Source organism: Xyrauchen texanus, chromosome 22 (assembly GCF_025860055.1).
Source record: "Xyrauchen texanus isolate HMW12.3.18 chromosome 22, RBS_HiC_50CHRs, whole genome shotgun sequence".
Lineage (NCBI taxonomy): Eukaryota > Metazoa > Chordata > Actinopteri > Cypriniformes > Catostomidae > Xyrauchen > Xyrauchen texanus.
In genome coordinates, this window is record NC_068297.1 from 11,909,580 (window position 1) to 11,924,607 (window position 15,028).

The 15,028-nt window shown below is 37.6% G+C and overlaps 1 protein-coding gene across 1 annotated transcript in view; it reads right to left on the reverse strand.

The window, feature by feature from the left end:
• The window catches only part of ryr2b (ryanodine receptor 2b (cardiac)), a 72,822-nt gene that overhangs the window by 29,561 nt on the left and 28,233 nt on the right, over positions 1-15,028 (reverse strand). The window contains exons 39-63 of the mRNA XM_052153338.1: positions 14,328-14,604; positions 14,037-14,151; positions 13,794-13,926; positions 10,954-11,057; positions 10,564-10,699; positions 10,269-10,455; positions 10,075-10,183; positions 9,746-9,866; positions 9,282-9,451; positions 8,475-8,698; positions 8,256-8,346; positions 8,005-8,145; positions 7,676-7,839; positions 7,422-7,500; positions 7,168-7,257; positions 6,846-6,983; positions 5,505-5,582; positions 5,208-5,283; positions 4,703-4,826; positions 4,494-4,609; positions 3,922-3,998; positions 3,100-3,221; positions 2,418-2,467; positions 1,929-1,989; positions 1,342-1,577 (exon numbers count right to left, since the gene is read on the reverse strand). Coding sequence (XP_052009298.1) covers positions 1,342-1,577; positions 1,929-1,989; positions 2,418-2,467; positions 3,100-3,221; positions 3,922-3,998; positions 4,494-4,609; positions 4,703-4,826; positions 5,208-5,283; positions 5,505-5,582; positions 6,846-6,983; positions 7,168-7,257; positions 7,422-7,500; positions 7,676-7,839; positions 8,005-8,145; positions 8,256-8,346; positions 8,475-8,698; positions 9,282-9,451; positions 9,746-9,866; positions 10,075-10,183; positions 10,269-10,455; positions 10,564-10,699; positions 10,954-11,057; positions 13,794-13,926; positions 14,037-14,151; positions 14,328-14,604 — 3,219 coding nt within the window. The remainder of the gene's footprint in view (positions 1-1,341; positions 1,578-1,928; positions 1,990-2,417; positions 2,468-3,099; positions 3,222-3,921; positions 3,999-4,493; positions 4,610-4,702; positions 4,827-5,207; positions 5,284-5,504; positions 5,583-6,845; positions 6,984-7,167; positions 7,258-7,421; positions 7,501-7,675; positions 7,840-8,004; positions 8,146-8,255; positions 8,347-8,474; positions 8,699-9,281; positions 9,452-9,745; positions 9,867-10,074; positions 10,184-10,268; positions 10,456-10,563; positions 10,700-10,953; positions 11,058-13,793; positions 13,927-14,036; positions 14,152-14,327; positions 14,605-15,028) is intronic.

Below are 15,028 nucleotides of genomic sequence, written 5' to 3' on the forward strand. Positions count from 1 at the left end.
GAACTATAATTATTATGTTACACACATTAGAATAATAGTAAAGTCATCAGAACAACAAAATAACTAAATTGGAAGCCTGGGAATTATCTTGTGACCAAACATTTTTTAAAACAAATCAAATCTTAATATTTTTAAACTTTAAAAATGTTTATAATTTTAAACTTCATTAAAGTCTTTCTAGCAAGTCAGTCCACTGGCGGCCATATTTGGAACACTCCCGGGAAGCTATTTCCAGTCAGCTCTACTTGAATGTGCAAAGACCAAAATCTCCAAAACAATAGGTCAAAATTATGACTAAAGAACTGTAGCATCTGGACCAATCAGACACACAATTATTCATTATTTAATGAATAAGCCAACAGATGTCTCAAGACTGTAACAAGCAAAGGTCCAAGTAGGCCCAAGCCGACTCTGTAATGTCTGCTCCCCCACTGATCATTATCAAGCCTTTACACTGTCTTTGCTGCCACTGGACCAGCAAAGAGTAGACCCACAGTGACATTCCAAGCGGGGGAAGTTAGTAACTGCATTCCAGAGCAATCTTTCCCCCATAAGAAATGGACTCAAAGCCCAGAACAACAGACTTTCCTTCATTAAATTATAGACAAACTGTCACTTTCTTGAGTTAATTGATAGGTGATGTCTATATCTAAAACATGATTGGCTCTTTTATCTGTAAGGCGGGACTTCCTTTCTACATCTTATGACTGTTGGCTGTCGTTGGGCCTTCCGATTTCTCCCATTAATTTTAATAAAAGTGGCCTGTCTCTGCTAAATTGTCTCTGTTTTAGCTTTTTCAAAGTAGACATCTTTGCCTAGCATTTTTTTTACTTGTATCATGAGGTATCAGCTATATATCAACAAATATACTTGTCTACAAAATTATTTTCAGCAATTTAAGCTTAAGCCTATAGATTGTGTGTCCAAACCTTTGACTGGCATAGTGAGAAGAAAATGCTACTTATATGCTAATTTGAGTGATTTTCTCTAGTTTTCCAATTAGTACCACATGAGCGAAAAGACAAATCTTTTCTAATACAAAACCCAGACACACACGACCATGAAAAAATAAATAAGAGGGGTATAACACAGGACTAAATAAACTACTGTATCCTATGCAGACAGGAAGTAAAGTGCCTGTATAATTGTCAAAACAGAAGTGAAATGGGAAGTGATCCGTTTCATCCAACACCTTTCTGAATATTTTTCCACTGGCTTTCCACAACCTTCATTATTATCCCTCCATCTACCCTTTCATCTGTTCATTCATCATAGGACACACTAATCTTTACATTATGCATCCAATTAGCTGCCGTGATTTCTTCCATGCTCTCCACTAACCGATCAGTCCTCCTCTGTGCTGCCTGTGTGATTCATGCTGGAACAGAGCAGTTAGCACTGGGATCAGGGCAGTGATGGTGTATGTTATGACCTCACTTTCTCCCCTGCTCTGGGCTCGGATCAGTCCATAGTCATCCCGTGTCACATTTTCCACTGTTAGCTCTAGATCCTCTGCTGCAGTTTCAAAGAATGACCACAGTGACACCCTGACTGATTCACTAGTTTTCATTAATGTCCTAGAAACAAACAATCAGTAGGCAAATCAGCATAAAACTATATATTTTCTATTCAATTAATTGAATAAATTGAATTAAACATTGATTTTCAAATTCATTGAAAATTTCACAAACATGATTAGTATGTATAGTATGAGAGCCTATTTGTTCCATTAAAATAGAAAAAGCTATAGACAAATAAAAAAATGCAATTAACAATATGCAAATAATAATAAAAATAAATATAATTGTACATTTTATAATGATTTCTATATTAAGCCTAAATTGTATTTCCTTTTAATAATTGAACTTCTCATTTTTGTGTTCATCAAAGTATCTATTTTTTCACATGTTTGTATGGTGTGGCATTACCTGCCATCCAAGGACTGTGCCAAGATTTGTAGGCAGCTCACCACAGCAAGGGCATCATTTCCTAAGAGGCAACATTGCTTTGAGCTCTGTGTAATCCAGCCAGTATAAAGCTTCAAGGGAGGGTTGGTAAGTACAATTAATGAGGTATGAAAGTATTCACCTGAGCATTACAAGGCTGTGGTGAGGGAATAATAGCAGTGGATAATTCTCAGAGTGCATGAACTGAATATAAAGAAGTGACTCTAAATTACAAGTGTTTGTACCAAAATAACCCAAACAGATTTCTATTAAAAAGAGACAGACAGAAAGAGAAAGAGATTTTTATTGTTATTTGTTACTATTTTATTGTTATTATTTGTTTTGTCTGTTTTGTGTATTAATGCTTTGGCAATATTGTATGTAAACACAATCATGCCAATAAAGTGCTTTAAATTGAAAATTGAGAGAGAGAGAGCGAGAGAGAGACAACACATCCACAACAACCCTTACCAAACAGAAAGATTCTACGTCTGGCTAGAGCTCCAAGTTTACAGAACAAACTAAAGGATGACAGAAGAGAGGATGAGTATAAGAAAATAAATCAGGGAAATAGGTGGAAACAACAAGATGGATGAAATAGAAAATCTACAGTATAATGACAGAAGCAAATGTGAACATAGAATAGAGTTTGCCCAGACATGTCATATAGCATACTTCAGGGCTCAACAATAAATAAATAAAATAAATAATAAATTTAAAAAACTGAAAAATGATTCATTATTAAATGAAATTTTGAGTGCGGATGTCAAGATTTTCAGTAAATAACAACTTACATTTTGATTTGTTTTTCAAACAAAGCTTTCATATGGTTCCGCCAAGAGTGGAATAGCACAAAAGTTGTATAGACCATTTTCACAATAGTTTTTTTTTAACCTTGAAAGCCTCAGTCCCCCTTTATTACAATTGCATGAAAGGAAGCGGCGAGAACAATTATTCAAAATCCCCCTTTAGAGTTGAATGCCGTAAAGAAACTCATACGAGTTTGGAGCGACACAAATAAATATGACATTTCTTAATGCAAGTAGATGCTGAAAGCAGTCCTTATTGTTGAGCCCTGCCATACAAACAGGCATGTGCCTGCTATAGAAACAGGCATGTGTGCCTGTCAATATAGTCTGTTTTCACTAATTACCTAGTCACCATTTCTTTCTCTTTGCTGGAGGACTGAAAACCATCTCTAAGGGAAGACATTGTAGTAGACAAGAAGTAGTGATAGTGATTTCTGAAGTATTGATCAACCAGTGGCAATACAACCTGGGATGAAAAAACAAACAAGAAAAAAACAGTTCAGTTTGATTAAACAGAATAAAACAAGTGTCTATAAGTCATCTACGGTTTACGAACTTGATCCTTGAAGAGCTGTCCATTTGAAATGACATAGTGAGATGTTTTAGCATTGAAGTGTACATTTTTAGTGCACATTAATGAGATGTTCGTGTGGAGGTCAGTGGACTGTTGACCATTGTTACTGATGTTTGCGTGGGAAAGCAAGCCTTTTAACTGACAGGCAGCTTATTGTCTCAGAACAGGGGGAGATACCATCACGCAAAGCAAAACATGACATGCAATCAATGACAAGATCAGCAGTAACATGACCCTCACAGATGTTCAATTGCAAAAACAACACAAAAGCCATAATTACAGTATCTGCACTTAACTATGACAACATAGATAAAAAAAAACATTGATACATTTTTTGTTTTAAATGTTCATCTTGAAGTTTTACACAATGCAAGATACAACACACATTACTCAATTCCCAATACTCAAAATACACATTTGCAGTCTCTTAATGTGAAAATTAAAAAATCCATTATATGGTTGCTTGGGGATCAAATCAAGCAGTTGTTTAAACAAGTCTGTCATCAATCAGCTCCTATGCTGTGATGTATTCTCATTGCTTTCAGTGCAAAGGTCTGATCCAAATGTCTGGACTACAGAAACAATGCCTAACCTTAATGAAAAAATACATTTGCTGTTCATGGGGAACTTTCTCAGTCTTGTTAATCTGCCCTCGAGCCTGAGCAATCTCTGCAAAACAGAAACACAAGATAATTAGGCCACGTTTTCATGTTTTTCTGAAAAGCCACCACAAATATTTCCTTTCAAATACTTTCTTTCTTCCACGGTAGACAAAAGGAGAGTCAGGCCACATCCACAATAATGCATTATCGGCTGACCACGCATTGATTTTGGCAGGTTTTTGCCCCTCGTTCAAAATTAAATACTGTACTATATACATACTTTGGAAAATGATGACGGTAGGAAATGGAAAATTAAAACATCATCTTTTACGTTCCACGGAAGAAAGAAAGGCATACATGTTTGGAATGACATGAGGTGAGTAAATTAACTATCATTTTGTAACCACCCCCTTCAAATCAATGAGGCCTTGAAATTATTGGATATTTGCATCAAATAAGAGTGTGCTGCTCATTCTGAGATCACCAAAAGCCTAATAAGCAAATAATTGGAGAGAAAAGGAGAGGAGATGGTGGAACAGTGGGTTATGATGATGTGTCTAACCCAGCTCAAGTAACTGCTCTTGGGCTTGCTCAGTGAGACAGAGGGCTTGCTGGAGCAGGCCATAAGCAAAGCGGCTGGCAATCGCTGGGGAGTCGGCATCTGCCACCTTTCTGTTCCTACGCAGTGAGATGGCAGTCAGTGAAAAGGATATGGGCGCTTAAAAAGCAATGTGGTCATTCTAGTATTGAACAGCAAAGAAGAGTCCTCACCTTTTCACCGAGTACCCATTGATGTGGAAGAACTTGAGAACATCTTGAGCTTTGCCTCTTACATGACTCTTGTCTTTAACACTCAAAGCAGCATATGGAACAAGCAGGGGATGACTGCCCCCTCCTGGACAAAAAGAGTTACAGTGTCCTCATTGACACAATTTTAGGATTGCCAATTTGGTTTTCAGGAAATCACCACCAGTGTTAAAAGTGTTATAAAATGCATTAGATTTAATTATATTTGTGAAAGACAGTGGTCTTTAGCCTGTGCTTGGCTCTCCTTAAGTATTTTGTTCATACATTGCATTAATACTTTATTTATTTTCAGCAATATCAATGAATAAAAATCCCCCTTACCCATACAGTGCACGTCCACATCTTCCCCAAAACAGTATTGCTATTTGACCGTGTACTGTTTCACTGTAAGATGCAGGTGGCCATGGGAACCCTAATGAAATTTAATTTACTGCATCATCTCTCACAGTGTCCCATCTGTAATACACACCTTTACTCTTCAGTTCCTGCAGCTTCTTCACAGCCCAGATGTGATGATAATTCTCAGCCAACTGCTCAGACATAGCCTTCAAAACCAGAAAGATAGTGCATTTAATTTATCTTTTTAATCCTGCTCATGGACAGAGCTGGCTGGCACTTTCTAGAATGACTAATGGTCTGTTATTTGCCCAAATTAAATTTTTATATCACCAATAAATTAATGTATGATGTTAATTACCCAAGTCAAAAGCAGCAATTACTTGTTAATAGTATATTCTCTTAAGGGTGCTGTCTGGTGCTCACTTACATACTGATCCCAGGACAGAATGGCACTGCTGGTGTCCACAGGCTTAGGACTGAATGTTGAGGCTCCTTCAAAGGACAGCTATTGGCAGACAAAAGATGAAGGAAAACTGATTTTCCTCATAGAAACTCAATGCATTTACCTGGTTTGATATCAAACATTTGTAAACCCCAATCAGAGCCTATTCTAATTGCTTCTCATGCCCTCAAACTGAAAATATACGACATTTTAAAAGACTCACAGCGTGTTCTTAATCTGAATCACTTATATTTGACATGAGTAATACAGAACAGCAATAAGAACAGTTAATGCACAAATAATTTATACATGCTGCAAAGAGTTGCAGTGCCAAAAAAAAGAAATCAATGTAGAATAATATATTGTGTAAGTATCTGCTGTAACAATGTACTATCTATAAATATATTAATCAAATAGTGCACATAAGTAAGATGGCGCATTGGTGCAGTTCTTCAATATAAGCTATATACTCCCCTTAAAGGGACCGTTCACAAAAAAAATTTAATTCTCAAATTTTTAACTCACCTTCATGCCATCCCAGGTGTATGACTTACTTTCTTCAGCAGAACACATTTGAAGAAAAATATCTTAGCTCAGCAGGTCCTTAAAATACAAGTGGATGGTGATCCGACCTTTGAAGCTCCAAAAATCACAAACAGTCCACATAAACGTCATCCATGTGACTCCAGCGGTTTAATAAATGTTTTCTAATGCGACACAATCGTGTTTGGTGCGAAAAATATTAATATTTAAGTACATTTTAACTATAAACCATCGCTTCCGGTCAGCAGCAGTATACACATTTACGAGAGTGCTGAGATCACGTGGCCCTCGTGTGACGTATTCGCACTGGCATGTTACCGACATAATCTCGCATTCTCCTCTCAGTTGAGACATCCAGGATAAACACACAAACACAGCATTGTAAGTAAACATACAGACACAAATACAGATCTAAACCAAAACCAACAATGTTTCAGTACAGTGTTCCTCCTACTCAGTTGTAAACAGCACTGCTCTTCCGGGTGTGTCGCATATGCGTCAGTTTTCACGGTAATTATGTCACAGCACATAACGCTGCTGACCGGAAGTGATGATTTAGAGTTAAAAAGTACTTCAGAAGTGATCGTTTCAAAACAACTAGAGTGGTATGGATCCACTTTCATTTTAAGGAGTTACTGAGCAAATATATTTTTCAATTGTTCTTCAAATGTGTTCTTCTGAGGAAAGAAAGTCATGCACACCTGGGATGGCATGCGGGTGAGTAAATTATTAGATCATTTTCATTTTTGGGAGAACTAACCTTTTAATGGTGCACTTTATTACCTGACCAGACTGTGAAATTCTCCTGGCTGGGTTGTGAAAGCCTTGTGTCTCTCCTTCTGTTGTCCTCTCAATGGTCCAACCCAAGATCACCATGCACTTCACTGTCTCTTTAATGGCCCCTCGATAGCCTTCTTTATCCTAAAATTTAGAGCAACCTTTTAAGTGGCCAACTTCTATTAAATATCAGACAATACACTGAAAATTTCAATCCAATTCCTTAGCAAAGGTGTTTGTGCTTTGAAAAAGGAACAGTGAAATATCTGGTGTTGTCAATTATTATGTATGTGCATGCATTCATTGTGCATGAGATCAGGTTAGATACCTTCTCACATAGAGCTCTGTAAGGTTTCAGGAGTGGATGAACTTTAGAGCTCTCAGAAAACTGCTCTCCATGGACCCAACCATTAGCAAACTGGAGGGGGGGATAAAACACATGCTCATTTTGGACAAACAAACACAAATGTCTTTAAAATTGCAGAATTCCCTCTCTGTATTCCCTCTCAAACTTTTCTTCTATCTAAATAAAACTGCAGGTCTGTACACCCATGTTAAAACAAATAGAGTCTTAGTCTTTACCTTGTCCAATGACCACTTCTCATGTGTGTGTTCAGCATATTTATTCACCACAAACTCCAGCCTCTCTGGGATAGTCACACTATTAACAAAAAATGTAACAACCATTTATAATATGCTTCTCATAAAAGGGTCGAATGAACCTCTGAGATTAGTGTTCATGGTTCTATAGTGCCCTCCCAAGCGTGTCTGTTTGACCTGGTTTGGGATGTGCATGACCCTTTCATAGCAATTTTCAAAGTTCATAGCAATCTTACTTTGAGGTGTCCAGGGGCCGAGGACAAAACAGTCTCTCCGAGTCCATCTCAGAGTGTTTCTCTCGTCCACCTGTACAGCTTAAGTCAATATGGTTGGGAGGAATCGCCCCGGCAACCGCACTGAGGCAACTGAGAGCCAATTTGAACAGGTCTGCATCATAAGACTGGGGACAAGATTCAAAAATGAACAGTTTAACTGCATTTCAAATGCTCAATTGAATTGGTACTTTTAAAGACCTGAATCATTTGTGTGGTCTGCCACAGCATAGCTTGAGATTTTTTTTAGCAATTTCACATCAATGAGGCTCATAATCAGTGTCTTTTCCTACCTTTTTGGCAAGTGCACTGAATATGCCCCAAAACAGCCTCCTGGTCAAGCGAAGTTCTTCCTCCGAGACAAAACCAAAGCCACCCCAACGTTCATTCCAACAGTAGTACTTCCTGCTTTGCTCATAATGATTGTTAAGCAACTGGAAATGGAAGTGACCATTGTGATTATAAGTTATAGGAAAGAAATAACATTTGGCTTTAATTGAAAGTTTAATTGACTTTATTCTTATAATATATCATCAGTGTAGACCTTTAGTGGCATCTTGGAATTTTCTGATAGTTGAGGAACATCAAACACAAGATTACGCAGAAGACACAGCAACATTGAAGGCTTTAGTTTTCTGAGGGAATAGAGTTATACACATACATATCAGAATATCTCATCCTGGACACCAGCATCCAAAACAGAACATGCCATGAGCATCGATCAGCACAGAAATGCATGGAGTCATCATTCTAGCATCCTCACCCACACACAGCCAGCAGACAGTCCTGGATGGCATCTCTCTGGGCTTTGGTTAGTCCACTGGCTTTGGAGAGGCTGTACACACCCTGCAGGAGATCATCCACCAGCTCAACATGCAGCGATGTGGAGTCACACAGCAGAGAGGAATATTTACTCAGTAATGGGAGCACAGCAACACATATGTATCGGTTTAGGGCCAGCGACATGTCTGTTCCGCCCAACCCAGTCTGTGAAGGAAAAGATGGAAATGCATTTATCATCACTTACAATAATGTATTAATATGTATTCCCACTTATTTTAAGGAATAGCTCATCCAAAACTGAAAACCCTGTTCATATTTGCAGAATGAGGACATGTTTCAATGAGGCTCCTCCATATATCGATTTGAGATATATGATGGAGGGCACCTAAATTTCAGTCTTTTCCTCACACAAAATGTCCATATGTCAAAAATTAATCATATGTCTTCAGACTTTGAATATAGAGTCATGTGCACTACTTTTATGATACTTTATGGCACTTTCTTTTCCATCACTTTCATTGTATGGCAAAGAAAATACAGGGCTTTCTGCATTCTAACTATTTGTTCCATAGAAGAAAGTAAGTCATATGGAGAAGCAATCTATCTACAGGAGTCTGCAGATGATTCGCTTTTGTAAGTCGCTTTGGATAAAAGCGTCTGCCAAATGAATAAATGTAAATGTAAATATGGGTTTGGAATGATACATGGGGTGTTTAGATATAGAGTATGAAAACCAAATATTCAATTCTGGGTGAACTTTTCCTTAAAGCAATGTCTGTCCCCTCACAGTGTCCATGTTAACAGCAGCTTGCAGGTCAGGCAGGAAACCACACTCCAGTAGATGTAGCAAGAACTGCTGGTCCTCAACTCCATAAACCCTGTCCAAAAACAGCACCATGGCCGCTTTGTGATCTGGACAGAATATTCGAGACATGTCTGGCTCCACCACTAGACCATCTAAAAATAACAAGAACAAAATATTTTCAACCACAAATTAATCACATTTACACTTAAAATAACCAACTACTACACACCTTTGCCAACAACTCCATACATAACTTACAGAGTTTATTTAAAAACTGACATCAGACGCTCTCATTAAACAGAGCCTAATTTATGTCAATCAAATATATTTAGAAAGATAATTCAATACTCTGGAAAATAATGATTTCACAGCATGAGTGCATATTTAACTTGGGTTAACTTTCAACATCCCAGGATCATACAGTGACTTTATCCACAACCACACACCTGTGTTCATGGTTGGTAGACTGAAAGGGATATTGATGATTCCCTCCAGATCCTCTCTGGGAACAAGAGACCTTAGGATGGCCCTGATGCGGGTAGCTTCACATTTACCTGCTTCTATAAGCTACAGGGCGCGCACACACACACACACACACACACACACACACACACAATCCAGAGACCCATTAGCAAACCTTGAAGACTTTTATAACCTTTAATGAAAAGTAATGTGGCTGTAATAAGTAGATAAACCAATAAGGCCTTTCCTTAACTTAAAAACACATTACAAGGCTCTTATCTAGCTCTCCCAGTGGGTATTCTGAAACACTTACATGTGTCTCAGGGGCGCAGCGGCCTAACAGATCGATAAGAGCAGAATAGAAGGTCATTGTGGCATGTCCCATATGGATGAAATTATCATCTTCATCATCAATTGTGTCACTTAGAGAGTAGGTCAGAATAAGACATGGACATTAGAGTGAGAATAAAAAAAAACAGATGTGAAAAAGAAAAATGTAACACTCACAGTGTCCTTTTGGAACTGTGTATACTGGCTGAACTGATTCCATCCAGTTGGTCGGAAATTCTGATGGCTTCCTCCATGGTAGCCAGGAGACCATTTCCCCCCTCCCCTCGCAGGGCAGGGCCGAAGCATTCGGGCCGGCGAATCAGAAGCCTCACCACCACATAGGCATTCTCCTCAACGCTCTCACCTGAGGTAAACAACCAACCAGAAAAAACCAAGAACCCCAAAGTTGTCATGTACAGACTAAATTAAAACAGTATTTTTTTTCAGGATTAAATTTGATTGAAGCTCTTACCATTACAAAATACTACAAAGCGGAGAAAGTCCAGGTAACGTTCTCCCTCTACAGGATTCCAACCAATATCAGGGTATCCTTTAGAGACCAACAGAGCACAACTACGCAAACCACAGCCTCCCAAATACTGCACCACCTGTTCAAACATATTCCGAAAGACAGAGAAAAGCATGGATTTATGACTTCACAATGACAATCGAAAAACACAAGTCAAAAGCGATGAAAACATGATGTGTTTGCTAATATAATATAATTTTATGTAATGTAATATAATACAGTATAATATATATTTTATTATTCTGAATATCATGTATACAGCAGAAATAGTGAGAGTATTATGATAGTACACTTTTACAATCATACAATCACCAGAGAGAAATTCCGTCTTACTTTCTCCAGATCTGGCTCAGTGAGAGCAAGTGCAAGCTCATTGTTGTCCATCACAGAGGCAGCAGCCACATCTAGAGGGGTCGATCCTCTCATTGAGGGAGAAGCTGATAAGAAAAACACATTAATTATTGTCTACTTCAATCTTCTACTTCAAACATTTCAACCTTCCTACACATGTTCAGAGAGAGTAGGTTTTTAAGGAATAGTCCACCCAAAAATGAAAATGATCTCATCATTTACTCACTCTCATGCCATCCGAGATGTGTATGACTTACTTTCTTCTGCAGAACATAAATTATGATTTTTAGAATAATATTTCAGCTCTGTACAATGCAAGTGAATGGGTGCTAATATGTTGAAGCTCAACCAACTTCTTGAGGTATCACCCTGGGATGCTTTTTAAACAGTATTGAAGGAGTTTCCATCTATGTTGGGCACTTATTGGCTGCTTTTCTTTATTATTTGGTCCAAGTTATCAATTTAAAAAAAATATATTATTATTAAATTTCAGTTTTATAATGAAATAAATTATTATGGTGGCACAATTATAGCAATTATATGTCGACAAAACTAACTTCAAACATTTAAGCATACACACACACAAGATTTTTAAGATCATGAGAAACATTTCTTTCAAGGGTTTCAAAAGTTTTGACCAGTGGTGTGTATTTAGAAGTGACATGATTAGTGTGGGTCAATATTATAATAGCCAAGTCAATATTTAAGTAATTTTTTATAGAAATTTCAAGGTCCATGTTGCGGACTGTAGCACGATGACGTAGAGGATTTCATCTACAACGACACAGACATCTATTACATTGTGGATTAAATCCATGTTTAAAATGTTCGGAGCCGTTTGAGAGAGTCCAATAATGATTGTATATCCTTATTTTTTTATATATATATATATATATATATATATATATATATATATATATTAGTAGTATAGTATAGTGTACTAACAACTTTTGAGCATCAGGGATTTTAGTCTTCTAAAAATATGAGAGGTTGCTGAGTATTTGGAGTGAATTTGTTTGGTATGAATTATGACTTTTTGGCTACATGTTTTTTATTTGTTGGATTCAGTTTTGAGAACATATACGGTCTTATTTCTACTTTAATTTGATTTGGGATTAAAATCTTATTTTATACTGTCATCTATATCACAGAGGGACAAATAAATATATAGTCTTTATTTGATTAATACATTAATGATTATAACATGCCATTGATTGCTTCTACACATCTATGATAAAACGTCTCTATAAGACAAGAGAATAATTATATTGTTACAGATATTTTCAGTATTTAAACCTTACAAAGAAAACAGGACAAATAAAAATGTGTAGGCTAGATTTTGATTTCTAAAATGAAGTTATGTGGATTATGGACAACACATATATTGTTTTAAAATTGTACTTGACAAGACAACAATAAAAAGAAAACTTTTATCTTTATGTATCCTACAATGGTCGATTACGATAAGTGGATTAAATCCACTACGTCATCGCACTACAATCTGCAGCCAGGACAGTCTTCAGAAATTATTCTCCCTGCCCAGTAGGGGGCGATATCCATGAAGAATGTGGATCGCCAAAAACACAAGAAGAAAAAAGTGAAAGTTAAATTGGAGATTAACAGAGCAGGGAGGAAAATTTAAATATTGATCTGTTTCTCACACACACCTATCATTTCAAATACCGCGAGATCATGTAGATTTACACTCTACAATATCAGGAAGATAAGACCCTTCCTCTCTAAACATGCCACACAACTTCTTGTTCAGTCACTTGTCATAACTAGACTGGACTACTGTAATGCTCTCATTGCTGGCCTCCCTGCATGTGCAATTAGACCTCTGCAAATGATCCAGAATGGAGTAGCACGTCTGGTCTTTAATGAACCAAAGAGAGCACATGTTACACCACACTTTTGTCTCTTTCCACTGGTTGCTGGTTGATGCACATATCAAATTCAAGGCTCTGATGCTGGCATACAAAACAGTCACTGGGTTTGCTCCAGCATACCTTAAATAATTTCTTCAGAGCTACATTCCCACCAGAAGCCTGCGGTCGGCTAAGGAACGTCGCCTTGTTGTACCAACACAAAGAGGCACTAAAACAATTTCCCAGACTCTGTTTCATCATGCCACAGTGGTGGAATGACATTCCCAACTCCATCCGTGAAGCAGACTCACTCTCTGTCTTAAAAAAACGACTTAAAACACATCTTTTCCATGAGCACATTTTGTAAGTTGCTTTGGATAAAAGCGTCTGCCAAATAAATAAATGTAAATTTAGCTTCTGAAGAAAATGATTTTACCACTAGAGCAGGGGTGTCAAACCCAGTTCCTGGCGGGCCGCAGCCAGCAGAATTTAGTTCCAGCCCTGCTCTAAAGTGCCTCCTTGTAATGTTCAAGCACTCCTGAAAGCCTTGATTAGCTGCTTCAGGTGTTTAATTAAGGTTGGAGCTAAACTCTGCTGGACTGTGGCCCTCCTGGAACTGAGTATGACATCCCTGCACCAGAGTCTTTTGTATTACTTTTAAGCTGACTTATGTGAATTCTTCTAAAAAGAGTTCAGAAGATTAAAGAAAGTCATACATATCTGGGATGGCATTAGGATGAGTAAATGATGATTTCTGGGGAAAGTTCACCCAAAAATGAAAATTCCTGTCATCATTTACCTAATTATTACAGATTGTTAATTTTTGGGGAAAACTATCCATTTACATCAAGTGCCATCAAATTCCTTCCAATGTAATGTGTGCTTTTAATGTCATTTTGATTGAACTATTAGCTAGTAAAGCATGTAAGAGTATATATCAGTAAGAAAATATACCAAGTCCAACATTGCTGTTGTCCAGCAGGTAGCTGAGATGATCAAACATGGCCTTCTGATTTTGACGGCTGATTCGACAGAAATAACAAAGGAAACGACAGCAGTGTGCAACCATCTTGGGAAACATGATTTCCTTAATGAGGCCAGAGAGCGAATCAGAGTTAACAAAGTATCTCAAGAGATTGAACAAAATAAAACACTTTGTGAAAACTAAATGCAAACATTTGAAGTAATTTCGATTACCTTGGACTCTCTAGCACCCAAGACATTCACCATAACTTCCATGACGGTCTTGTGCATCCCCAGAGCTCTCATCAAATTAGGGTGCTGATAGAAGACTTTATTGTTCATGATGTCACTACACAAGAAAATTCAGGTCACAAATGGGGATAAGAATAAAATAGTTTTGGACTTCATCAAAAGATCAGACAATTTAAGAAGTGAAAACTGCACGTTGTCAACAATGGTACAAAGATCCATGGTATCTAATTTGGAAAACTCTTTTTGTGCTTCAAATCATGTGTGATATATCACCCTAGTCCTCTGATCATGAGTTCCACTTCTTCTTTGCCCATCCTGGCCGAGAGCAATGACCGAATACGTGCTAGTGCCCACTGCAGGTTGAGAGTGTCTTCCACAGAGTTCTGACTGATACAGTAAGCCTTCTGTAGTGGTGAAGACATCTGACCACCTAGCCCAGCATACTGTTGATGAAGCAAGCTGAACACAGCACGCACTAGAGCTGGGTCCTCTATCGCCCCATCCTGAGCCCAGCTTAGCATGGTCTCTGATATCAGTTGTTTCAGAGACACTAGAAAGAGAAAAAGTCCAAGATCTGTTTCAGCTTAAAGGAATATTTCACCAAAAAATACAAATTATTTCATCATTTACTCACACTCATGCCATTCAAGATGTGTAGGAATTTGTTTATTCTGAAGAACACACACAAAGATTTTAAGAAGAATATCTCAGCTCTGTAGGTCCATAGAATGCAAATGAATGGTGACCAAAACTTTGAAGTCGCAAAAAGAGCATAATAAAAGACTCCACTTGTTTAACCCATGTCTTCTTAAGCAATCTAATTGATTTTATGTGAGAACCAAAACATAAATATTTTTTCACTGTACATCTTGCCATTGCAGTCTCTACGCACAATCATGACTTCAAGCTCGATAGCACATCCTAGTGCTAGACATGCACATAGCGCTAGATGTCACTAGGAGGTGAAATTGAGC